Here is a 26,630-nt window from a genome sequence, read left to right on the forward strand (position 1 = left end):
GACAAAAACTATACAGAACAGAATAAATGAAATCGGATATTGACTTTTTATTAAAAATAAAACATTTTATTTAATTTCAACTGTGTTTTACTCCTTGTGTCAACGAATCTACTATAGCAGACGGTAGGTGTAGTAAGTTGTGTATTAAATTTGATTTTCTCATCTCTTCTGCTGGTCTTTCATTTGTATCTGGAATAAAAAAATATTAATTTTAATCTATATATAGAATTTTAAGAAGCCTTTCTCGTAAGGAAAACATAATATATTTTCCTATACAAACTCTTGTCTATATTGTATTTTATTTAAACTCTTTTGTAATGTTGTCTTTGCCGTCTGATCGACGATGTTTAATTTATGTCACTTGACATAATATATGATATAGAATAAAGGCTTTAAATGTTGTTTCTTTTGTATTCACAGAGAAACGCAGTTGCGCCTTATTTATTCCCAGTATAAGCGATTGGTACTATTATATATATTTAAAACCAGAGACAACGATGGAGATGTATGAGAGAGGAGTATGATTATGATGTGTCAACAACAATCTTTGGATTGATAACCTATATTTCCATTCAATCACAATTGAACGAAACGCGTAGACTTTCCTCTAACGTTCCTCTAAGTTTTCATTAAAATTCAGATCACCTTCGTCTATTAAAATTTGGAACCACGTGAGCCGAGTCTATGTTGATAAACGTTCAAGTGAGGTCTGAACATGAACACACACACTGAAATCGAGTTTTATAAATGACGATATAAAGGTAAAATTAGTATTAATTATTTTTACCAGGTTTTTGTTCATGGGCTTCTGATTTATCGTAATTAACAGTGATAGTTAGTGGAGGCAAAACCGGTAGGGGGGAGCCATAGATCTGTGGGCTATAGTCCTGAGAGAAGGTGTCAACTGGACACGGCATGTCCAAATTCATTGTGTCTGGATACACGGAAAGTACTGTAACAAAAGATACTTAGTCATTATATATAATCGCTGATATACAATTACTTCCAGAACAGCCTTGCTATTCTGTAACTCACTTTTCGAACTCTCACAGCGGTTTTTGCAGCGGCAGTCGCGCTCAAATCAGTCGTGAAGCAGTCATTTTACAATTTGGCATTCTGATAAGGAGGGAGCTTGTAGTTTATTGTTTATCGAAAAGTGAGTTACAGAATCGCAAGGCAGGGTTATAAATGTAGACGTTTCCCCAAAAAATATCTAAAATAGCATTTAGTTATTCTGGTTACTGAATTGTAAACGATTTATTAAAATAGATCGTCATGAAACAGCCTGTATATTGAGAACTTAAAACAAAAAACGTTGATTGTGATTGGTGAATAGCATCTACTTCAAGCTCAGACACGCGACACTATCTGTCTTTCCCTTTGACCAATTATAGGAATAAAACTAAAGTGCGCTAGTCTTTTGTTTCGTTTGTAGGAGCTGTAAGGCTTGGGAAGGAACTTGGTTTAATTAGTGAAACCAATAATTCTATTTTTTATTTTTTTGTAATACAGAACTGGACAGAAGTTTGGTTAATATCCCACCTGATGTTGACAAAAAAGATGCGGCCTATTGAAATGAACCCAGATTAAACATTTAATGTAACAAAGAAGGACGGCATCTGGGAATGTCAAGAACGCAAGGAAGTCCAGCGTGTTTCTTTCATAGATGTTAATTTTTAGAATTTCATCTATATTCGAAATTCCATAGGTACTAGAATCTAGTACCTATGGCTAGTAACTAGATTAAGGACGCGCACAGAATATATTCATTTAGAAAATCCGCACTGGCCGGTCAGGCCAACTGTGTATTGATAAAGTGCCCCCTTTTGTTAAACAAAAGCATTCTTATTGTTTGGTCTTTAATAAATTTAGGTTCTGCAGTTGTAACGGTTGGATAGATTAAATTTCTTTGAAAATAACGAAAAAAAAGTACTTGAAAAAAACACTTACCCAACGAAAATAATACAAAAACTTGAAAAGAAAACATTTTTCTATATTGACGTTTGTCAATCAGTCTCGCAGACGGCAAAATGGCCGCTCTTTAAATGCACTAAAATTCAGTTTTTAATTAAATTTAATCAATTAGTTTTGCTTATAATACTAAAATGAAACAAAATTATATTTACACACACTATTCATATACGTTAAGTTCATTGTTTCAATTGTTGGCGCCCTCTTGGGCTCAAATTTGGGATCAGATTTATTCATAAATCTTTATAAACATATGACGATCGCGTAGTAAATACAAATTGTTTTGTAGCTACTAAATGATGTCAAAAACATATTGGATTTGACATAAAGACATATTTACTGAAGTCTCGACTCTGTTTATAACCGTCAGACATGAATTCCTTACGATGCTTTGCGATTCAATGCGATACATATAATAGAACACCAAAGAACGCATGACTTGGGAGATTAGCAATTGCTAGATTAACACTTTATGAAACAAACTAGAGTATGTATGGTTTTGTGATCTAGGTAAAAAATAAAAAACCTAAAGGGTTGTGTACATCCGAAAATATCGTTTGCTTGTACAAGAGATTTTGCGCAGGGTTCTTTATAAGTACGCTGACGGAGTACTAAAGTAATATTTTTGAGATGAATCGGTTTTTCTTTAAGTTTTTTTATAATAAATTCGCTTTAAAAACTGGTATAGATTTCACGTATTAACTGTTTTTTCGGCATTTCCTCTTTTATTTACTTTTAGATTTATGACGAAGTAGTTGCGATTGGACTTAACAAAGTTAATTTCAACATTTCTGTGAATGCCGTCGAATTAAAAGTGCAATTATTTATGAGATTATTTTTACTGTTTTTTTTGAAGTTATACTTCTCTACTTCTTTAGGCGCGTTATGAAAAATTGATGAGAGTGAAATTGTATGATGCGCGCGCACCGTTACACAAAATTAACAGAATGAATTTGCCCACGGAAGATGCTACGGCATTAGACATAATTTAAAAACAACATTCGAATAATAATAGAATTTATGTTTCACTTAATGTAAGAGAATAATAATAAATATTTATATATTTAATTCTTCAAATGTAAACGGAACTTTATTGACTATAATGACTCCTTTTCCAGTCTTTGATTATTTAATTGTAATTAATTATTTGCTTGCAATCAAAAATTATTTTTAATGATGCCAAAGAAGTATAATTTCTAACGCACGTAGGTACATAAGTATACGCACCCTTTTTATGTTTGTTACTATTATTGTTACTTTCTAATGTGCAAACTTTAATTCATTTTCGTGTTTCGAACTTCCGTTTCATAGCGATTGTATCACCCTGAACCTTCTTTTTCCCGATTTTGTATCCCCTTTAAATACTTATCCAATCTCAAGTCTTAACTAAAAATGACGTTTTTTTAAACTATCAATATATATTTAAACACACAAAATAAAACACACAAAATTTTCTTATTTTATAATCACGGCAATAACAAAAGTTTCCAATAAATGGTATATCAGGGAGCATCTTGTATCGCAATGTGAGCTGGCGTCTATCTGTGTCCATCCCAAGGCGTACCGACGAAGCATTGATTAGCGAAACATAGACTGAAACTTATAAACAAAAGACAAATAGAAATCACGTCATTCCCCAGTGAGAAACTATTTCAATTAACTGTTTTCTAAAGGCCTTCTTTGCTTTCAAATCAATAATTAACGACTGTCTGAAGTGTATTAGTGGGCTTGGCTAATAATACTCAGGAAAACATTTTAATAGAAGTATTTTGATCGGCCGGTATTATTAGAATCGTACAATACAAATATTTCCTATTTAACCGCCTTAATGAACCCATATTAAACAGTCTAGGTAATAATAACTTTGACAATCTGGTTTTTGACAATGTACCATATGTACAATATCAAAAACCAGTCAATTATGACAATTGACTTACAAAAGTATTTGGGCGTAACAGGAACTTACCTAGAATTAAAATAATCAGATGTTTCATGATGTTTTTAATTTGAATCTGTAATACAATAAGTAAATTTGAGAAACATTTATGCAATATGTCATAAATTGAGCAGTGTTGGCCTAGTGGCTTCAGCGTGCGACTCTCATCCCTGGGGTCGTAGGTTCAATCCCTGGCTGTTCCCCAATGGACTTTCTTTCTATGTGCACATTTAACATTCGCTCGAACGGCGAAGGAAAAAATCGTGAAGAAACCGACATGTCTTAGGCCCAAAAAGTCGACGGCGTGTGTTAGGCACTTGAGGCTGATCACCTACTTGCCTATTAGATTGAAAAATGATCACCTACTTGCCTATTACATTGAAAAATGGTCATGAAACAGATTCAGAAATCTGAGGCCCCGACCTAAAGAGGTTATAGCGCCACTGATTTCTTTTATGTCAGGAACGAATGAATCGTTATAATAATGAAATTGCAGTTAAATTTGTAACAAAATACAATGTACAATATCAAACGCATTTAATCTTATTAATTCATATGCGTAAATGGCGCAAAATATGTAATATGCCATAAAGTATAGACATCTATCTAGACTACAGATTCATAGAAGTTAGTAAGTAATAACAGAAACCAACAGAAACTCTTTGATGATATAAACTTCGGGTAACCAAAGACAATTAAACTTCATTTGTCATAATGAACTTTCGACCTGTATTCAGAATATAACATTAAATTGCCAATCCGCAAATAATATAACCTATAATATTTTCGGTTATCTATATATATAAAAAGAAAATGGTGTTCGTTTGAGGCTCTTTCACGCTTAAACCACTGATCGTATCGACATGAATTTTTAATTCCAACGTTCCTTCATTTTTTTATTTCTGTTTTACTTTTATGAAATTTTTTCCCGCTAATAAAAACAAAAGAGGCTTCCTAGAACCTCTAAACGTCAACATCTGTTAAAAACTCGATTTTTGAAATATTTCAATTTTCTTAGCGGGAAGTTAAAAAGAAGAATAATAAAAATATGTAAATAATTTATTTTAATTCGTCCAGCAAAGCGGGCGCGAAACGGCTAGTTATCTATAAAGTATTATACTTTGTGAATTAAGGATGTCATTATGGGATTGTGTATAGTAAGATAAATATGGAAAGGAAAACGTAAATAGAATTTAAAATATAATAAAATACTGATAAATGGCTTTTATCTCGTAAAATTTTTAAAACAATTATTTTTATATGGTTTTAAAGTAAGTATCATGGTCACTTATTTATAAATCTTACGACATTATTCTATTTATTGCCTAACTGGATTATTCTGCAATCCTATATAATAAGGTAGCGTAAAAATAGAAAGAGGATTATTTTTTATTCTTAAATAGTTACGGTAAGATTCAGAACAATCAACAATAAAAACATAGACTATGATTTCCGTATGTCAAAATTGAGTAAATCTTTGATGTACTGTAGTCATCCTTAGCTCAAAGTCACAGTTCTGGCTTCGCCCTAAGCCTCTAAGCCTAAATTATTTGTTGTCCCATTTTTTATAAGTAAAGTGACACGGGTTTGCCAGAGCGTTAAATATATACCGTGCAACCTTAATATAACGTACCTAAATATAACAACTTCCTCGATTTAAAAAAAAATTCCCTATCCCTTTAAATTGTCTATAAGAGTCTACGTAAACTATCCCTTTACATTACGATTTTTTGCGAACCACCTCTTTATAACAAATTTTCAACTATCAAGATAAAGTAAAATAATATAAAACTCTTATAAACGAATTTTGTCAACCCAAAACCTTTATATAAAGTTCCCACCAATGTATGTCGCGACAGGTCTCGACACTCTTTTGTTGTTGAAAAAAAATCATTGTTGTTGGATGGAAAGTAATGTAAAAATTTTAACCTCTTTATAACGAACTTTAGACCAACATGACAAACCTTAGTTCAACGAATTACTTGATATAACAAATTTCTGGTTTCGGAAAAAAAATCCTTGACTCCTCACTAAATTCTTGGCTAAAAAAATATTAAAACATATACTGGCTTCTTTCCCAATTGAGAGCTATCCTTTTTGAAAGGATATACTTTGTATTTAAATCCGTGGAAAATAAAAATCTGAAAAGCAGCTAATTAAATTCAACTTACCATCATTAAATCAGTGTGCTAAATGAATCAGAAATTGTTGATAAAAGGAATTATAATTTAGTTTTGATTCGAGATTTAATAGCATTTATTTGTACTCAAAATATTCGCTTTAATTGTTTCAATGTTCTTTTGACCGTTGTCCTATAGAACAAAACTTATCAGAATTCCTTTATTTTATACTCATCATTTTTATTTTTAGTTTTTGGTTACTAAGGACTAACTAACGAAGTGTTGGGCTAGAGGCTCTTGGGCTCTACCCTGAGGTCGTAGGTTCGAATCCCGGCTACAATTGGTCTTTCTATCTATGTGTAATACGAAGCCAAACCCCATATAGGGTTGTAGCGCAACTGGATTATTATTATTATTAGTAACAATTCGACGTAGGGTCCTTCAAGATAACAGTACCGATTCTGAAAAGACCTGCAACGCACGCGAGCCATCTGGCAGTGTATCACTTAACATCAGGTGAAGCTGCCAATTGACCTGTTCTTTAAAAAATACGAAAGGCACTTCTTATGAAGCAGAAGTTTTATGAAGCATTAACGGCATCTCTTGCCCGCAAGGAAGATGATTCTGCAGCCCGTCTGCGGCCCTGATGACCCAAGAGCTGGTGCTTTCTGGCCCAGTATCAGCATCGCAATACAACGAGAAAATTCTACCAACATGGAGTACCATAAAGACAAACTTTTAAAATTTATTGCTTTTTTTCTTATTTCTATGTCAGCTTAGCTTTACATTATATTCTAGTCATTAATTTTAATTAAAGTATCGTAGTTTTAATATGTATGTGTAGAAAAAAACATGGCGATTAAAAAGAGTGGTGGAAAGTTTATTGCCAGTTCTTCTCTCCCGTTCTACGCCCTTGATTTGAGAACTGGCACTAAATGTAAAATTAGAAGCATTCATATATGTATTTCTTTACTGACAAGTCATAAGTGTACAATGTGTTACCTATATGATTAAATGATTTTTGAATTTGAATTTTATATGAAGAAGAGAGAACTTAAACAATAGATCCCAACACACGTTACTAACTAAATTCCCTATTATTTAAAACTATAATTAAAAAAAGTGGATCCTCATGGTAAAGGAGCCAGATTTTCCCCGCTGTATTGGTGGGGTGGTCAATCGCCTGAAGGGCAGGAGGGAAGGTCATTGGAGTGAGCGAAGTGCGTAGTTAAGGACCCCCGGATAAGGCGGTTTTTATCATAGTCTGACTTTGATTTTGCTTTGCCGCACGGGCGGGCCTAGTGTTGAGAAGTTGTATAATGTCGTTAGCGGTCGGGAGCTTCTTTACCGCGTTTCAGGGTATAGCACTGATTTGTAAGCGCAGATTTCAGCTGTGGTTACGAAACCTAGTTGCATTGTCTTTCATAAAAGGTATGTTTACACAAAGGATTCTCCGCGGTAGTTCAATTATTTCTCTATCTATTTGAACTTATAGATACACAAGATAAAACTAAAACAATAATTGCTTATGCAGCAAAGAAAACATCACTAGCATGTCTAACGCTCAGATTCCGAGTCGCACTTAGCGCTCTTCCATATTTTGTCAAATCCAATACGTTTTTGACACACTTAACTCGGTACCTATTGATTTAATCTAGCCCTAATACCAAAGTCGTGTCAGAAAGCTGATCACCGACTCACTTATTGAAAGAAACGATCAATAAAGGCATTTTTATATGTAGTTTTAATGATACAAAAACAATGTGTGTTTTAAAATAGTTTAAGAATTATAATCAACATTGTTTAAATATTTTATTTCTGTTACAGGTAAGTTCTTTACTCTAGCGTAAGTACGTTTGATTCATAAAAATAATTATGTCAATATTCTAACAGCACACACGCGAAAAATCTTTTATAGGAAAAATAAAAGGCTTAGTAACATCAGGTGAGCCTCCTGCCCGTTTGCCTCCTGTAACCTATAAAAACAAATATTTTTGATTGAACCTTACTATTAGACCTTAAATTAAAAAAAAATAAAAAAAATCTGCCCCTTCTAATATAACTACTACATAGCTATCACCGAAGAAGACAAGGGCCGGGGTTTTTTACATTTTGTTTATTAACCTACAACTCTCATACCAGAGGTCGTAGGTTCGATCCCGGCTGTGCACCAATGGACTTTCCTTGTGCGCATTTAACATTTGCTCGATCGTGTGGAAACCGACATGTCTTAGACCCAAACCCAAACAGTCGACGGCGTGTGTCAGGCACTAAAAGCTGATCCCCTACTTACCTATTAGATTTAAAAATGATCATGAAACAAATTCAGAAATCTGAGACCTAGAGGTTGTAGAGCCACTGATTTTTTTTTAGTACTATTAACCAAATTACGATTATGTTTCTACACAGCTTATTATAAGGAAAATTAACGTTTATAATTATAAAATTATGGCAAAACACTGGACCCAAACTGCTTCTGATTGTTTACAAAGTTAAGGAATTGCGGCGTTTATGTTTTTAAAGCGAACGGAACATATTGAAACCTATATAAATGAAGCGTAAAAACGAAATTTTAATTAACTTTTGTTTATTTTTAAAACACGTGAACCGTAAATGCTTTCGTATAAATGTAACGGATGGACCTGAACAACCACATTCGGCATTCACAATGGCTACCAAGATCTTCGTGCTTATTGGTAAGTACTGTAACACATAAAAGAAAATCTTTGATCCAATTTCTGTACCTGCCCTGCGATTCTGTAACTCACACAGCGGTTTTCGCTGTTCACTTTTCGAGTTACAGCCCTGCGATTCTGTAACTCACTTCACGAACTCACACAGCGGTTTTCGCATCGGCGGTCGCTCTCAAATCAGTCGTGAAGCAGTCATTTTATGATTTGGCATTCTGATAAACAATAAAGTACAAGCTCCCACCTTTTTAGAATGCCAAATCATAAAATGACTGCTTCACGACTGATTTGAGAGCGACCGCCGATGCGAAAACCGCTGTGTGAGTTCGTGAAGTGAGTTACAGAATCGCAGGGCAGAATCGCAGGGCTGCACCGGAATACTGTAACAATAGCGACGGAATATAGCGCTTACATATATTTTATAGAACCTACGGTTCATTTGAGTTGCCGGCCCTTGAGAGAGGAGTACTTTTTTGAAATAGTTTCAGGTCGTATTATCCAGGGAAGACCCCCACAGGGATTCCACAGCTCACTCCTTCCCAAAAGAAAATGTCTTGTGAAGACTTCCAGCCGTCAAGGATTGTGTGTCTATAGACACTCCTTGACTGGTACTGATCCCATGACGGACTGGTGCTGACTTATTTTGAAACTCACCTGCGGCCTGTTTCAAAATAAGATTACACGAGTGTTTTAATACCCTCTATTATATGATAGTTGCATACACTACTTTATTGAAGTGAAACTTCTTTATCGGGGTTGGCAAAAAATTTTGTGTAACATTTTTTCGTTACGCGTCACATTTTTCGGTTACGCGTCACATGTTTCGGTTACGCGTCACATTTGACCGTTACGCGCGTCTTTTTCTCGTCCCTACCACGGTTGATTAGAAGAGATTCTAAACCATTAATAACAAAAATTTATAATAACTATAACAATGATAGTAAAAATTCTATTACAATTTATGAAATTCTGTAATAATCTTAGTGGTAATAAGGTAAAATGAAATAATTGCATTATTTGTATTCAAGTCTGTGATATTAAAAGCCTTTTGTTAAACTTTATCTAATTAAACTTTATTTAACCAATTTCTGTAAAGTTGCATATAGATAATTTTTCGAAAAATAAGGTCATAAAGAAGTTTCACTTCTAACGTGTGTACACTAGTACACGCACATTTTTATTTTTAATCTCATGGCTATAGGTTTCCAAGTCATAAAGTCTTGGTAATATTTGTCGTACGCTTTTCTTGATTTTTCTGGCAAAAGACTATTCGTTAGTTTCGTGGCTGTTTCTAGAATATCAGGTGGAGTTAAATTTTCATCAGTTGTTGCTTGACATGTTTGCTACTAAAGTTTTATCCAACAAATATTACTCAAATTCGTATGTACGAAATTGCGCCAAATGGAAAAAGTCTGTTATTGGTCTATTGGCTCGGAACCAGCACGTTGCGCGCGCAGCGCCCTCACCACAGATAATGTGTACTTAAATTGAATTGAAACCTCCTTGGACACATTGTACTTTAATAATTAAAAAAAATTTTTAAAGCATTGTGTTCTTAGGAGAATAATGCTTTAATTCAATTTTTTTATTTTTTTAAAGAAAATATGCCAATAGAAGTCTGTATTTCATTTCATAACTAGAATATTACCGAATGAGATTATATAAATGTATTTTTAATTTATTATTTGGTCTTTTTAGCTACTCTCACCGTTGCCACTTGCAGCCCGCTGTGCGAATCACAAACATATCCGAATCTGCTATCCCGTGCGTTTCCACGCTTGCCCTACAATTTCCCAGGAAGAGGCATCTTTGGCCCAAGCACAACAGTCTGCGAGACTTCCAATCCACAACTGCTGACGCCATCCACGACGGTCTGCGAAAGTAATTCCATGTATTCGCTACCAAATATGCCCTCCACCACTGTTTGTGAAAGCTCGCAGGCGCCATTTAATATGCTACCAATGAACCCACCCACCACTACAGTATGTGAAACTTCGGCGAATATTCCATCCATGTACACAGGAGGTTGTGGTTGCCCAAATATGGGGGGGCTAGGAATGTCTAATATGCCAATGAACGGTTTAGGCATGGGAATGGCAGGTTTGGGCATGCCCAATATGATAATGAACGGATTATTAGGGCAGCCCAATTTGGGACTAGGTTGTTTAACACCGGGTATTCCGATGCCGATAATAGCAACACTATTAAGTTGTCTTGGTGTCATGTAACCTCCCAAAATGTCAACTTGAGCTTCTATATATCAAAATTCTAATGAATATGGCTGGTATTATTCTGTAATTATAACGATTTTCTTGTGAAACGGACACTTTGAGACATGAAAGTAGTTCATAAACACGAAAAACTCAATTGGAAAGATAAACAAATGCGCATTTGAATCTTATTTTTGGTCTACAAACTGTGAATATTTAAAATTTTGGCATGTTAAAAATTATGACTAAAATTACACTGTACTTGCTTTTATGTCTGCAAAAGTTGTATTTTCATTATATGTATTTTAATAAATGTATATATCCTTGAGTTTTATTAGTTTATTGTTGGTAAACTATTGCGTAAATTATTGTAACTTGTCTTCTAACATACGATTTATGAAAAAATTCAGTACGTAACATACTGTATGTACGAGTATATGGAGTCATTATCTCTTTTTGACAAGCGTGATCCACTCACGATAAACGAATTTGTATGGGAATGCCATTAGCTCACGCTATGTCACGTGACCATTTTTAACTTAGTTTGGCGTTAGTGGGGCGAAAAGTGATTTTGTCTCAAGCCCCTGATGACGGGACTAAGTGCGAAGTATGATTACCGTCTGTCTGAAATGATAATTTATGTGAGTCGGAGTCAAGCCTGAATCTTCCAGAAAAGTTCTTGAACTTGTTTATATACAGTATCATATACAACACACAAAGCGCAATAGAGAATTATCACTGAATAAATTCAAAGCTCTCGTAAAACGTAAATGAATCAATAAAGCTATAAAATAAATTTGACGAATATATAAATGATCCTAATCCTGGGATTTATTTGCTCCAGTTTAAACAATTTGTATGACTCAAAACTTAGCGATTAAAAAGAGTGGCGGAGAGTTTCTTGCCGGTTCTTCTTGCACGCTCTACACCCTTGATTTGCGAACTCATAGTACATGTCAATTTAGAATCAATTAAACATCTTTTCTGTTGACGTTCATAAGTGTACTTGTTTACCTATATGAATAAAGTTAATTGTTTGAGTTTGTTGAAGTTACTTCATAATAACCATAGTTTACTACATTTTATTTGAAAAAAAAAACAATTTTCTTGGATTAAATTTGAAGTTTGTAATTCGAATTTAGGGTATCAAAGTTCAATATATTTTTTTTAAGCATTTTTCATCTAGGTACATACTGCTTTTACATTTCTCTCAATTACGCTGGACTATAGATAAATCACTTCAATATGAGTAAGCACGCTTCTTAGTAATCCTAAACATTTTATTTTCGTTATTCACGATCGATTAAAACCATAATCTCGAGACGAGAGTCGTAATCTATGACTAGTTTAATGGTATGTATGAGTAAAAAAACGATTCTTGCAAAAATACCCGTTATATATTTCAATCATCACACATTTACAAACATAGCCTCATAAATACTATAATATATAATATAAACATTTAATGAATATCAGTTTCCTTTGACCGCACACACACATAGGAATACGCTGTGGTCAGGTGTCACTTTTACACACACAACTGCAAGCCCGCTACTTAGTTGCTTTCGTTTCGATAATAGTCTATTATTAATAGAGCAGAAATAGTCTATCTATTCTCTTTATAACCAGTTTTAGATCTTGCTATATTGGATCCCTTAGGTAATTTCTTGTTCTGCGTTCTACAGAAGGTGGAAGCATGTTGTTCAATCGGCCATTTAGTGTGCAGAGGTCAATTGGAACTTATATTCAGTAGTGAATGCTTTGATTTGGCATATCTATAAAAGGCAGGGGCATGGTGGGAGTGGTGGTTCGCATGGTGGAGGTGGTGGTGGACATGGGTTGTATAGGCTTATGCGTGCACAACCACATGTTCGCACTGGTATTGTTGGGTTTGGCTTAAAACAGATGATGGGGGGTTGTGGGACGATTAGTTTTGGTGGTTGGACCACGAGAGCGGGTGGTGTTGGTGGGCAGACCTTTTGTGGTTGTACCTGGAATGAAGATTTTAGTAGTTTGTAGTTTTCTGATATTTATATAATAAGTGTACATGCGCGAGCGCATTTATCCCACCACGAAACTTTCCCAAGTTAGATATACAATTATCTCGTTATACTTACTCTGATCGGTGGTATCCTAGGAGGCACAACCGGTGGGGGTCTTACAAGAATGGGTCTTGGCCTTGGGGGGTAAACGGGGGCAGGTCTCACAGTAATGGGTGCGGGCGTCGGTGGATGCACTCGTTGTGGCTTGACGTATATCGGTGCCGGTGTTGGTGGTTGCACTGGGGCAGGTTTGACAAATATGGTGGGAGGATTTGGTGGCGTCACTGTCCCTGGACGTACCACAATTGGTGCTGGTCGGGGGAAACGTATTTGCCCCGGTTTTACTAGCACTGAGCCTGAAATAATTAAGATATGCTTGATGATATGTCAAAAGAGTGTTAACATTTTACTTCAGAGATTGTATGGAAGTACAGTAACCCTCCTTATAACACGGTACTCTTATAACGCGTTCATTCATCGATTTCAGTCCCTCGTATATCACGGGAATTCCCCCATATAACGCGTGGGGTTTCACACGCTATATTTCTGTACTGTGACATTTATAATTATTTGTACGCACTTACTTCGTTCATCATAGTTTACAAGCGTCTTATGCGGGAATACTCTTACGTGTTTTTCTATAATGCGGATCCAATCTACCGTGTTATAAGGATTACTGTGTTTTTTTTAAATTATAAACATCATTTCCTCCTACATACCATACGGTGCACGACCATAGACATAATTCACGTCAGGCCCATTAGGGTTGCACGGCTTGATCTGCACGACACCTTGTTCCTGGCATGGCTCGCATGGCTGAGGGCATGGGTCGCAAGGGTCTGGGCATGGTGGCGGGCAAGGATCGCATGGGTCTGGTTCTGGTTCGGGGCATGGGTCGCACGGGTCCGCGCAGGGATCACATGGGTATTGTGGATCCGGGACCGGCTGTGCTAGTGCCGCACCGATTAGGAGAACTGAAATATTCATGTTTGTTATAATAACAATTTAGTGGGTGAACTCCAATCTTATCATTCATATTTTGTTTGTGACATGTAATTAAATTAGATAATCACCGTTGCCTGTCCTATCACCGGTCATAAACGTATCAATGTCTACAAATATTGATAGAAACATACAACCAGCAGGTGACAAGAGAAAGAACAGGAGAAGGTCGGAAGGGACTGGACATTATGTAGAAAAACGTTTGACTTTAATTCGTGAGGTTCATTAAATTAATGTACCACGACTAATGGTACCACGGCTTGGTACTGTGCGTATAGAGTCCAGTGTTCTATTTATCTTTGAAGTCAATACGAATCAACTTCCTAAAGAAGAACCTCATTACTGTGTTCCAATGTCTAGATGAAGTAAAAAATCGAGTTGAGCAAACAGACTCGAGCTGGAACTAAACTTCGGTACTTCCAGAGCAAACGTCTATGGTCTAGATAGCGTTGAAGTATTTACTACCGCGGCTAAAAAATGTACATCCCGGTCAGTTATTAGATAGCTTAACGTTAAGAAACATAAAAAAAAACGTGTGGAACTCGGGGACTGCCGCGGTATAGCTATTGCATAGCATTTTTATCAACTTATGCAGTTAAAATTATTTATTTATTTATGTAGTATTTGTTTTTCTTTGATATTAATTCAAGTTTTTTCTTTGATATTATTTCAATCTACCACTCTACCAGACTCAGACTTAAACGCCTGTATAGTCTGTCTCACTCTAACGCGTACCGGCTGCACCGGCCGCGCTCACGCTACGTCACCGATCTCGTCAGAGAGATGGGAATGCGCAGTATGCGTTCTGTCCCACTCTAACGCGTATTAGCCGCACCTATATTACGTCATCGTGTGTAAGGTTTTTATCGTTACGGAATTTCTTGATTCGGTCGCCGCGCTAAACCCCGCGATAAAATCTATGCAATAGCTTAAAAAACAAGTGGTTTTGATATGCAATTGTCGCGCTCCTGACTGCTTTTGTTATATTATTAAAACCACAGCGGTTTTCAAATGCAATTTACCATGATTGTAATGTTCTGTAAAATAAATAATTAAAAAATCTACGGGCCGTAAAAATAGTAAACTCTTGGTATAAAATGGAAGTAGAGAGATGCGGTACTACTTTTCATATCATGCAATATGCTATACAAAACACATTGTTGTAGATTTGATAATGGAGTTTGAGGATTTTAAGGATTATACAGTTGGCCTTAAGCCTTTTAGTATATTTGGCCGGGACCCAACTATATTTTGGCACTAAACAGTCATAATGCTTTGAAAACACCAAGACAGATTCTCAACATTATTCTATTTTGTTTAACTTCTATGTCATGAGCGTTAATTGGATTAAATTACTTATCTTCAATTTTATTTAATTTTGAATAATCGCTACATTGTGATTATTAAACGTATAAAACTCGTATGAGCCATTGGATCGTAAAGTTCAAACAGAAAACTATTGTGCTGCATTACCATATACAAAAATTGTTTAATTGCTTATTATTATTTTTTCTTGATATATAATAATGTCCTGAAGTTAGATAAGATAGGTTTACAAATCGTAACATTGAGCCTCACTAACTCATGTGTATTATTATTGAAAATTGCTCACACAAACATTTTGGCATACTATTAGCAGGCGTCCGTAAAAAAACCAAAACAGATATCAAATGTAATCGATTCTCATTTATGTATATATAAAAATTAATTGCTGTTCGCTTGCTAAAAATCGAAAATAGCTGGACCGATTTGGCTAATTATGAAATATTTATGGAAGTTCATGAAAAGTGGGAAAGATAAATACGTATAGAAAAATACTTAATACGACAATTCAATTTTCCAATAAATCTGGTTCTTAGTTGAGAAATATTTGATGTCTTTTGAGAGATAAAAAAAATGTCACTTTTTTGTCATATATTAAAGATGTCTTTAGTAATATGTGCTTCATAGCTGTCGTATGAAGCTCGATCACAATGGTCTTTTTAAAAAAAATGTTGTAAATTTTTGACAGGTCGTAGGTAATACGAAATTCACCGAGTATATATATAAATGTGATACCGCCCACGGACACTGACTCCACGATAAGGCTCGCGAGTACTTACGTACTTTGCGTACTAACCTGCGGCTTTTTAGTATGCTCTTTTCTTGAAAGCCGTTTTAGTTGGGATATACTTTATCGGGCAGCTGAATTCACCTTATGGTGTCTTTCTATCCGTTAAATAACTTTTTAAAAAACAGTGATAAGGTATATACAAATTAACTGTCAACTTAAAAATCAAAACATTATCTATGTACTTGATATATATTATATTATTTAAGCGTTAAACGTCAAGTTATTAGAGTTTATGTTAGTTTTCAAATATGTTAAATGGAGAAATGTTAGATTAATGATGCAATTACCATGATCAGTCAGTGTTCCGTGTCATTTATTTGCCAAATTTGCCTAGAACTGGCGCAGTGCCAAACGGCTTAACGCGGAGTTAGGATTTTTAATAGCTTTGACAACTGTTACAAAACGATGCGTCACTGGGGCATTAACTTCCCGAATGGGGCATTCATGTTCCTGACGAATCGTCAACAAAAATGTTCCACGCTCCGTCACTGGCAGCACTTAATGTCTTTTACTGCTTTTGGTAGGCTTGCAACCTCACCCTGGAGTACATCTAGCAGAGGCCTTCTTTCCGCCTCCCATGCTGGGCAGTCCCTTAGCAAGGCCTCGTCCAGGCTGTCTCTGTCACAGTGGTGGCAGGTTGGTGGCTCCTACTCTCTCTCTCTGCGCCCTACTACTCTCTCCAGATACCAAAGAATCCGTGTTCGGACAGCATCGGCACGAGTCGGTAGCTGAGATGGTCCCACCACCTCCTTGCACAACGTTGAAGCAGAGGTCCGAGGTAAATTGACCGGCACTGGCGCCAGAAGGGTCGCCCACACTAGCATTTATTTGTTTTCAGAGGCTCGCTAAGCGTTTACTAGTTCCAACGTGGGGTTGCTCCCTCTTTCCCTTCGGCCCTTCATCAATACGCTTCGCTAAGAGCAGCCGCATCGAGGTACGGTACCGGCTAAAACACACTGCGTCGTAAGACACAGTCTCCTCCAGTCTTTCCAGTCCTCGAAATCCTGACAGCGACCACGCCACTGCCTGAGAATTGTCGGATTGTACCAGGTAAATTTGTCAGTCCATATGGGGCCCGCACAATGCTTTCTGATTACCACATTGAAGTATAAGCAGCAATACCTACCACTTGGATCACCGAGGTTCGTCATTATGCGTTAGAGCGTATTGCCGTGGCGGTTCGAGATCATTTGTTTTTTCTAATAGGCAAGTAGGTGATCAGCCTTCTACGCCTGACACGCGCCGTCGACGTTTTGGGCCTCATAATGTTTTTCTTTACGTTGAGTGTTAATTGCGCATAGACAGAACGTATATTGGTGCACTGCTGTGGATTGAACCTACGACCTCTCAAGGATGAGACGCTTCTGCGGCGTGCGACCAACACTGTAGCTATTTTATATAGATCTACTATCTATAACTTAGTATACAATATTCTAAGTGCAAATTGACTAAAATTATAGCGAATTTATTTATTTAAATTCAAAATATGTATGTATATTAAAATAGTAATATTTACCAGAAAACCACTGCAACACACCCCTCGCCATGGTCGTCTGATGATAAATTACGTGATGCAGATTTTATATACGAAATTAATAAAAATATTTTCAACAAAATCAATGTCGGAACAAAACTGTGCGCGGTTATGAAAAAATATTAAAAACAAATTAACCACGGTTATGTTGGATTTAAAAATATTTATCGGAAAAATTATTTTACTAATAACTCTTGAGCAATATTAGCTGCAATAATCATACTTGAAATAGTAACTAAAAAAAAACATATATAATGTTATATGTATATCAATATAGAATGTTAGAGAATGCTTCAACCAATCAAGTAACTCATTTAGGTACTAGGTAACACATCTTTGATAAGATTTTGTCATTATTCTCATATATACGGTTATTTTTAATCTATATAAGAACAAAATTCTTTTTACAGTTATTTTAATATATTTTTGGGCCTACTAAACAGGAGAAAATTTGTAAATTTTGGATTTTTATAAAGAGAAAAAACAGTTAACAAGTATGATGTACAAGACAGGCGTGGATGGTGAAGTCGGGTTGAGTAGGCCTTGTTGGACATACGTGGATCAATTTCAGAAGGTACTAGAGAAGGGACAAATTAAAAGTACCCATAACCTACAATAGTAGGGGGCCCACGATGCTAAATGGGGATTTACTCGAGCCTCATAGGGACCTATTGAGTTGCGAAGTTTATATAATAACAAGAAAAAATAAATATGAAATGTATACCTTTTCATCGGTGGGGGGAGCGGCTTTAGACTCTCAAAAATGTAAAAAAAAACTGTTGCATGGACATATCGAGCGCGTCAGATATTGAAAGCATCCATGTCCTACGTATTTTTAATAATGTACGTATGTTTATCTGTTTGTTTGCGAGGGGGTGTTCGTACGTAAGGGTTGAAAATGAGAAGAAATAAATATAGTTAAAAATACTATAACACACGCTTTTAAAGCACATCAAACTAAAAAGTGAAAAATAATTCCTAATTTAGGCTGAAAATGGTAATGAACAAAAAATACTGGTATTATTGTGAAAAAGCGTGGGTTTTTCACAATAATACCAGTATTATTTTTCACTTTTTAGTTTGATGTGCTTTAAAAGCGTGTGTTATAGTTTTTTTAAACTATATTTATTTTCCACTTTTTAGTCCTAGCAGCAATACGTGTTGACTCAATTTAATCGTATTGCTTGTGGACTTAAAAAAAATTTCATTGTTTTTTCGAGATAAACCTATGAAATTATTATATTGTCGCTGATTCTTCATAAGTGTACAAAGTTTGAATTAAATCTGTCCGTTAAAAGTGGGTCAAAATCGAGTCCGAAAGAGTCGGTTACATACATACATACATACAGGTGAAGCTAATATAAAGCGTGTAAAAAAAGTTCGAAAGGGAGTTCGAAAAGTGGGTTACAGAATCGCAAGGCTGTAGTTCGAATAAACTATTTGGTTTAAGTCAAAGTGTATCATAAATTTTATGTTATACTCGTACCACTATTGAAGCAGGCAAAACATGGACTTGACAGTTTTTTAAAACTTATTCAGCTATGATTTAAGAATACCGTAACACTGAGTTTTCGAATAATTAAAAAGTTAAGTCGCTTAAAAGACAGGTTTTACCATCGTTTTTATGAATATTTGGGATTATAAAGTTTTGGGACCGGCTTGCAGTTAAGTGATTTAATGCCTTACGGGATTTTAATTCTATATCTATATGTTCTATCTTAATAGAACAGTATTCGCTTAGTGGCTTCAGCCTGCGACTTTCATCTATGAGGTCGTAGGTTCGAGCCCCGGCTGTGCATCAATTGACTATCTTTTTACACGCTTTATATTAGCTTCACCTGTTTGTATGTATGTATGTATGTATCCTTCGGACTCGATTTTGACCCACTTTAAACGGACAGGTTTAATTCAAACTTTGTACACTTATAAAGAATCAGCGACAATATAATAATTTCATAAGTTTATCTCGAAATAACAATGAAATTTTTTTTAAGTCCACAAAGCAATACGATTAAATTGAGACAACACGTATTGCTGCTAGGACTAAAAAGTGGAAAATAAATATAGTTTAGAAAAATTACCATTTTCAGCCTAAATTAGGAATTATTTTTCACTTTTTAGTTTGATGTGCTTTAAAAGCGTGTTTTATATTTTTTTTAACTATATTTATTATGTGCGCATTTAACATTCACTCGAATGGTGAAAACATCGTGAGGAAACTGTCACAAAAAGTTGACGGCGTGTGTCAGGCTTGTTAGATTGACAACATTATGAAACAGATACAGAAATATGAGGTCCTGATCTAAAAAGGTTGTAGCGCCATTTATTTGTTTATAATTATTTAAATACTACATGTAAACAAATTTGTGAATGTGGTGGTTTCATACTTTGCGCAGTGAAGGAATTCTCATAACAGATGTATGCATCAATTCCAATAAAATCACGGAAAAGAAAAGATAGCCATTACAAATTATTTTTTCGTAATTAATTCTTCTTTTCTTTATGTACATTTGAATTATGAACGTTTCCAGAACCGAGAGAACATCGCGTGACTATTAATTTTTCTATAACTAATTATACTCTTTAATCTGCGTCGCTTTTAATTGGAATTATAGTTCGTTGACATACTCGCCTTTTATGCATATGAAGTTCTGCCTTGCGATTCTGTAACTCACTTTTTGAACTCACATAGCGGTTTTCGCATCGGCGGTCGCTCTCAAATCAGTCGTGAAGCAGTCATTTTATGATTTGCCATTCTGATAAACAATAAACTACAAGCTCCCACCTTTTCAAAGCTATAGAGATTACAAATGAAACTTCTCTCATGCCTTAAAAGGTTACAGCCTTGCTATTCTGTAACTCACTTTTCGAACTCACACAGCGGTTTTCGCATCGGCGGTCGCTCTGAAATCAGTCGTGAAGCAGTCATTTTATGATTTGCCATTCTGATAAACAATAAACTACAAGCTCCCACCTTTTCAGAATGCCATATAATCATAAAATGACTGCTTCACGACTGATTTGAGTGCGACCGCCGATGCGAAAACCGCTGTGTGAGTTCGAAAAGTGAGTTACAGAATCGCAAGGCTGTAACCTTCTAAGGTATGAGAGAAGTTTCAATTGTAATCTCTATAGCTTTCTGACGATTGTTGGCACAGACGCGTCCGGATTTCCTCACGATATTTCCCTCACGTTTGTGCATGTGTTAATTCCGCACATAAAAAGAAGAAACCATTTGAACTAGTGGTAGTTTATAGCGAATTCACTTCCCTGAAGGTTTTTATTTAGAGATATTCGAGTCACGCGCTAGTTCGTTAGTATTGTTTAGTAAAGATGTTGATATAGCCTTCAAATCAAGAGGATACAATCTGTCACAAGTAGAATATGTTTTTTCAGAAACAATACCGTTCTGAATGTTAATTTATGCGACAGCACAGCTTTGTAACCTAACTAGCTGTGCTCTACGGTTCCACCCGCATTAATTCAGTCTCTATAGCCTTCTATAGCCTAAAGCTTTCCTCGGTAAATATACTTTAAAATGCAAATAGATTTTCTCAGACAATTGGTATTGTGAACGTTTTTATAGATATTGACGCCTTCTAGCTGTAGTACATCGCTCTACTGTCAATAGTTACAGCAGTGTACGCTATTTAGGAATGTTTATTGTTCTTTTTCACATTTAGGGTTACTCTATTGTCTATGTTCATAAGTAATAACGTAGAGTTCCAATGGTGACATAAGTTTTTAAATCGGTCCAGTAGTTTCGGAGCCTATTCCATGCAACTAATTAAAACTTTCCTCTTTATAATATTACTACTATAGAATCTATACTATAGATGATATGGATATATGACACATGCCACAGATCGCTTTAGATTGTAAAAAGTAAGAGTATTGGTGATGAGCAGTGTTGGCCGAGTGGCTTCAGCGTACGACTCTCATCCCTGAGGTCGTAGGTTTAATCCACGGCTGTACACCAATGGACTTTCTTTCTATGTGCGCATTTAACATTCGCTCGAAGGGTGAAGAAAAACATCGCAAGGAAACCGGCTTGCCTTAGACCCAAAAAGTCGAGGGCGTGTGTCAGGCACTGGAGACTGATCTATTATTTTATTTTTTGATTATTTAATTGCCTATAAGATTTAAAAATGATCATGAAACACATTAAGAAATCTGAGGCCAAGATCTAAAGAAGTTGTAACGCCACAGATTTTTTTAATAGGTGCTGTAGGGAAATCGAAAAAGATTTCGAACCACACGAAAGATACTAAACAGTCAAGGGAAAAACTTACCTTTAACTCATACATATAGTTACAATAAATTCTAATTAATTTTAATGGTTTTATTGCATCGAGTTAAATTTTGATGTTTAAATAATAATAATTACAAAATAAAATCCTTTTTTGTTCTAAAGTTTATTTTATGATTTTTCGGTTAATTATGCACAAAAACGAAAACACCTTTTTTTAGTATAAGCTTGTTGTTTTGATAGTTATAATAACACTCATTTTTATAATATTTAATTAACTTTAATACAGTCAAACTCTGTTATAACGACATCGAAGGGACTCATATTTGGTCGTAAAATCCGATAGACGTAACAGCCGATGACGATGTTATTGAGTACCTACATAGAATTCAGCCGGGACCTTTGATTTTGGTCAATATAACCGGTATGTTGTGCTAAATCTAAACGATGTCGACGTAATTCTGTTTTGGCTGTATATTAAAAAATACCGCGCCATCAAAGAGGGGTTTTTATGTTCACATAGGTCCTCTAGATGGCACTCAAGTGATACACAACGAAGGTGTAAATAAACATAAATAGTTTCATCTTCACTTAAAACATTAAAACCAATGATTTTGAAAACTATCGTTTATCTAAAATACAAAACCAAACTTTATCATGTCTTTTTTTCTTGATTACAAAAATTTTGAAATAGTATATTTTAAAGTCAGTCAACTTTTGTGTTGGCCCGTGTAATTAATAAAAGCCATTACATTTTATACATTTATTTACTATACACATATAAACAATAAAGCTATATTTGCAAACATTCATACAATCAAAATAGCTAACGGGTACTTATTAATCTACAGTCCATTTACGCGCGTTTTGAGATCAAAACCAATATTGTTACCAACTTTAAACGTGAATCTAATTTTTCTTTAATATCATGTGCATAAAGTTGGTAATAGATGCCTTTTAAATGCCAGTAATCGCTGGAAAGTATCTAAACCAATTCCCTATCATATCACACTCTTCATTCCTAGGAGCAAATCCACAATGGTACGCATAGAGAAGGCATCGCTCATGTCTTTTCTCATTAACGCATTTTGTGGGTTGGTCTTAAAACAATCGCTCTATACAGCTATTAGGTACCTTGAAAGGGCAATCGTATTTTCTGTTATTAACGTAATACTGGCATTGAACTGGCAAGTTATTGGCAAGAACAAGGGCATGGTGGGAGAGGCTGGCATGGGCATGGAGCCGGCTCGTAGCATGGAGGGGGTGGACACGGATCACATGGATCACATGGATCACATGGATCGCATGGATCGCATGGGTTGTAACCATCTTCACCATAACTGTAACCACCACTGTAGGCCGATCCAGACCCACCAGCTTCATCGATTCCTATCGAACTTGATCTTCCTGCGCTAGAAGCGCCCGATCCTAGGATTGAGGTTCTGAAGATTATAGAGGGAGGCTGAATGTTTGCTGGTGCAGGAGGTCTGACTACGACGGGCGTTGGGGTTATTGGTGGTAATTGGGGCTGACGGATGGTGATTGGGGGTGGTTGGATTGGATTTGGGCGTGGTGGTCTCACAACGATTGTAGGAGGTTGAATAGGGCAAAGTGGTTTGGGTCTGACACATATTGGTGGTGGATTTATCGGAGGCAATGGTTGCGGTCGTACCACTATTGGTGGTGGGGTGATAGGTCGTAATTGTTGGGGTTGAACTGTTATAGCGGGTGGAAGGATGGGTCGAAGTGGTGCTGGACGAACAAGAATTGGTGGTGGGGTTAAAACAATATCAGGAGATGGTTTGACGTAGAAGGTTCCACCGGGTACTTGGACAATTTGGAAGCCCAAGTTACGAAGTCGTTCAGAGACTCCATTTAGTGCTCCTCGCTGCACGTCCACCTTTACTGGACCATCACCACATGGGGCTATAAAAGAATATATATGTTGTTATATGAATTTAGAGTATGTGTTTAAATTAAATCCAATAATAATAAAAATTCATCAATTATGTTTAGTTTTACAAATTTCTGAAGGCCTCATAATAGCACCATCTGGTCTGAATTACCGTTAAAACTCTTTTTTATTACTGTTTAATACTAATCACTTACTTGGCTGTCTCCTATCGCAAGGAGGGCATGGCTCAGGACATGGCTCTGGCTCTGACGGTGGAGGACATGGTTCTGGGCACGGTAGTGGACATGGCTCTGGGCATGGTGGTGGGCATGGCGGTGGGCATGGCGGAGGCAGGTAGCATGGAGGCAACGACAAGCATAACTGAGGAGCCGGCGCGGCTAGTGTAGATGCCAGTAGACCTGAAATCAGATATTAAAGTAATTAGTTATTCGCTTTGTAAATATAAATAAAGAGAATATGATCTATTTCTGATTACAGCCTAATTTAACGGAAATAGATATGTGGCAGAGTGTAGTTGACGTAAGGGTAGGTCCAGATGTAAATTATAAAAAAAATGTCTCACAATAAGTAAATTCCAATATAATTTTTATAAAAGTTTTGCCGATACAGCGGCGCGTGGCAGTTAAATTGGAAATCAAATTCGACAGGCTCTGCTGGGTTTAGTTTAAAATATTCTAATCATTCTACATGATAGTGCATGTCAGTGTTGTGTTAAATAGTAATATATAGAACAAATGCAACAAAAGAACGTAGTTAATAAAGACTGTAGTGTAGTGTTATTGGACAGATTCTCGTGTTAAATATATTTTTTGATAAATTTGATGATAAGCACCGTTGGCTTTGTGGTTTCTACGTACAACACTCATTCCTGAGGTAACCTACGAAAGTTCGATCTCTAGATGTGCTTCTCTCTCTCTCTTTCACCGTACGCACATAAAAAAACTGTATAAACGCATAATCAGACGATTTAAGAATAGCCTAAGCCTTTTAATTTAATGATTCTTATGTATTCTTGATATTCTATGAGTATTCTTTATACTCCTTCGTTCAAAGTATTCAAAATATTATAATTATTTTAGGTCTACGCTAGGTCTACACTAGGTCTACGCTAGGTCTACGCTAGGTCCACGCTGGGTCTCGCTCGGTCTACACTAGGTCTACGCTAGGTCTACGGTTTTGTCGAACTCTCCTGATTTCATAGTCAAAATCCCATACATTTTTGTACGGGAGTGTTTTGTGTACAGAGTTTTGTACATGTGTTTGAACGCTATGGCGTTGTTTCATTTCTTACCCTTAGTCAAAATCGATTTTAATTAAATATAGGAAACTCACCTAGTATTCCCAATGCTGTGAGACGCCCCATTTCCGTAGACCTACTGCTTAAACATTAATTTTTTTCGTTTTTATACTAAAATCACTGTTATTATTTCATTTAACCAACCATGGTAATGAATGCGTACTTACACATTTTTGTTGAGAAACGGTTTTGATTTTATTGATAATATGACATTTAATATATACCGTGGATTTGGTTTGAGCCTGTGGTTAATATGGATAACCTGGGCATGGGTTCCTATAACAATCGTTTGGTAGGCTGATTAATATGCCTCGGTTAAAAACGAGTGACCCAAGTGCCTCTTTAACGCGGCTTTGTGGCAACTGTACGTTGTTTTAGTGTGTATTGCGTACCCAGTCTCTGATATATGCTATCAGAGACTGGGTACGCAATACACTATACTGGTGTGGGCCCCACATACCTCCAGCGACCTGGGACATAAAAAAACGGCTAATTTCTCTAAAACAACGTCCAGTGTACAATATTGAAACCAAACTAGAAATACTCTCATTAGGTGCTTGTCGTGGATGGGTTTCCGTTATCGTTCATTGCTTCTCTTAGATATTGATATAAAGCATTGCGAATAAAAAAGGCAGGTAGAATATACACACGAAATCTTCCACGGTTCGCTTCACAAGACATTTTCATTCCACTTCAGCGAAATGTGGAGACGACTCCCGAATGTAGATACAAACATTTGTTCTAAAAAAGAGTATAATTCTCCCCTAAAACCCGACAAGGCACCCACTAAAATGTGTCCATGGCCCTTTTTGGGCGTAGGTTCGTATGCTTTAAAACAAAAATATATGGCTATTGTACTTTAGCGAAACTGAATGGGCTCAAACCTAACGAAATAGTTCCTATTTGTTTAATACGAAGTCTAGATCAATATCAGACAGCTCCAACACATCAAATGTATGACCAAATCGAAACAATTGTGTTGGCCAGTGTGTCCACTCCAGTGCTTGACACACTGAGTAAGTTTCATCTTCACTCAAAGTCTATTACAGTTTCTCGACTCCAGACCTAATGAACGGTAGAACAGTGATAGGCCCAAACGTAATTTATATAATAATAAGTCCACTATGTAATAATACATTAATAATACAAGAAGCAGTGCAGTGTAACTCAAAACTCTCAGGCCGTGTGTTGAGAACCAACAGATTTTCCTACGCTCTTAAATGGTCTTATGGAGGTGACATGTGTCAGTCACAGAATGCTACTTTAGTTAATAAACGAAACATCCTGAAGCCAAGTAAAGCTAAGGAAAGTTATGATAATATACAAAATATACAAACGTACATACGGGAAACGTTTGATGTATCTTTAGATTTTATTCTATCATCGTTATGCTATATTGAGTATAACATAAATAATTTGAGCGTTAGTATATAAATGACATTTTTTTTGTTATGCCAAACCTCACAATGGGTATACACGGGTTTTTCTTCCTGGGTAAGTGACATATTTACATAATAGTTTTAAATTATATTGCTTATTTATTATTAAGAA

The 26,630-nt window shown here is 35.9% G+C and overlaps 3 protein-coding genes across 3 annotated transcripts in view; 1 reads left to right on the top strand and 2 right to left on the bottom strand.

Moving 5' to 3' along the window:
- Positions 1-26,630, top strand: part of LOC125061239 (igLON family member 5) — a 126,261-nt gene that overhangs the window by 25,250 nt on the left and 74,381 nt on the right. The gene's annotated exons all lie outside the window — the stretch shown is intronic.
- On the bottom strand, positions 12,553-17,717 carry LOC125061243 (leucine-rich repeat extensin-like protein 3). Its single transcript, XM_047666573.1, has 4 exons — positions 17,601-17,717; positions 13,689-13,943; positions 13,045-13,325; positions 12,553-12,918 (listed from the first exon to the last, which is right to left on the bottom strand). Exons 1-4 carry the CDS (start codon positions 17,629-17,631, stop codon positions 12,703-12,705), a joined length of 783 nt encoding a protein of 260 aa, XP_047522529.1. The 5' UTR covers positions 17,632-17,717; the 3' UTR covers positions 12,553-12,702.
- On the bottom strand, positions 22,936-25,219 carry LOC125061241 (classical arabinogalactan protein 9-like). Its single transcript, XM_047666570.1, has 3 exons — positions 25,115-25,219; positions 23,977-24,180; positions 22,936-23,793 (listed from the first exon to the last, which is right to left on the bottom strand). Exons 1-3 carry the CDS (start codon positions 25,143-25,145, stop codon positions 23,060-23,062), a joined length of 969 nt encoding a protein of 322 aa, XP_047522526.1. The 5' UTR covers positions 25,146-25,219; the 3' UTR covers positions 22,936-23,059.

This window comes from Pieris napi, chromosome 23 (genome assembly GCF_905475465.1).
Source record: "Pieris napi chromosome 23, ilPieNapi1.2, whole genome shotgun sequence".
Classification (NCBI taxonomy): Eukaryota; Metazoa; Arthropoda; class Insecta; order Lepidoptera; family Pieridae; genus Pieris; species Pieris napi.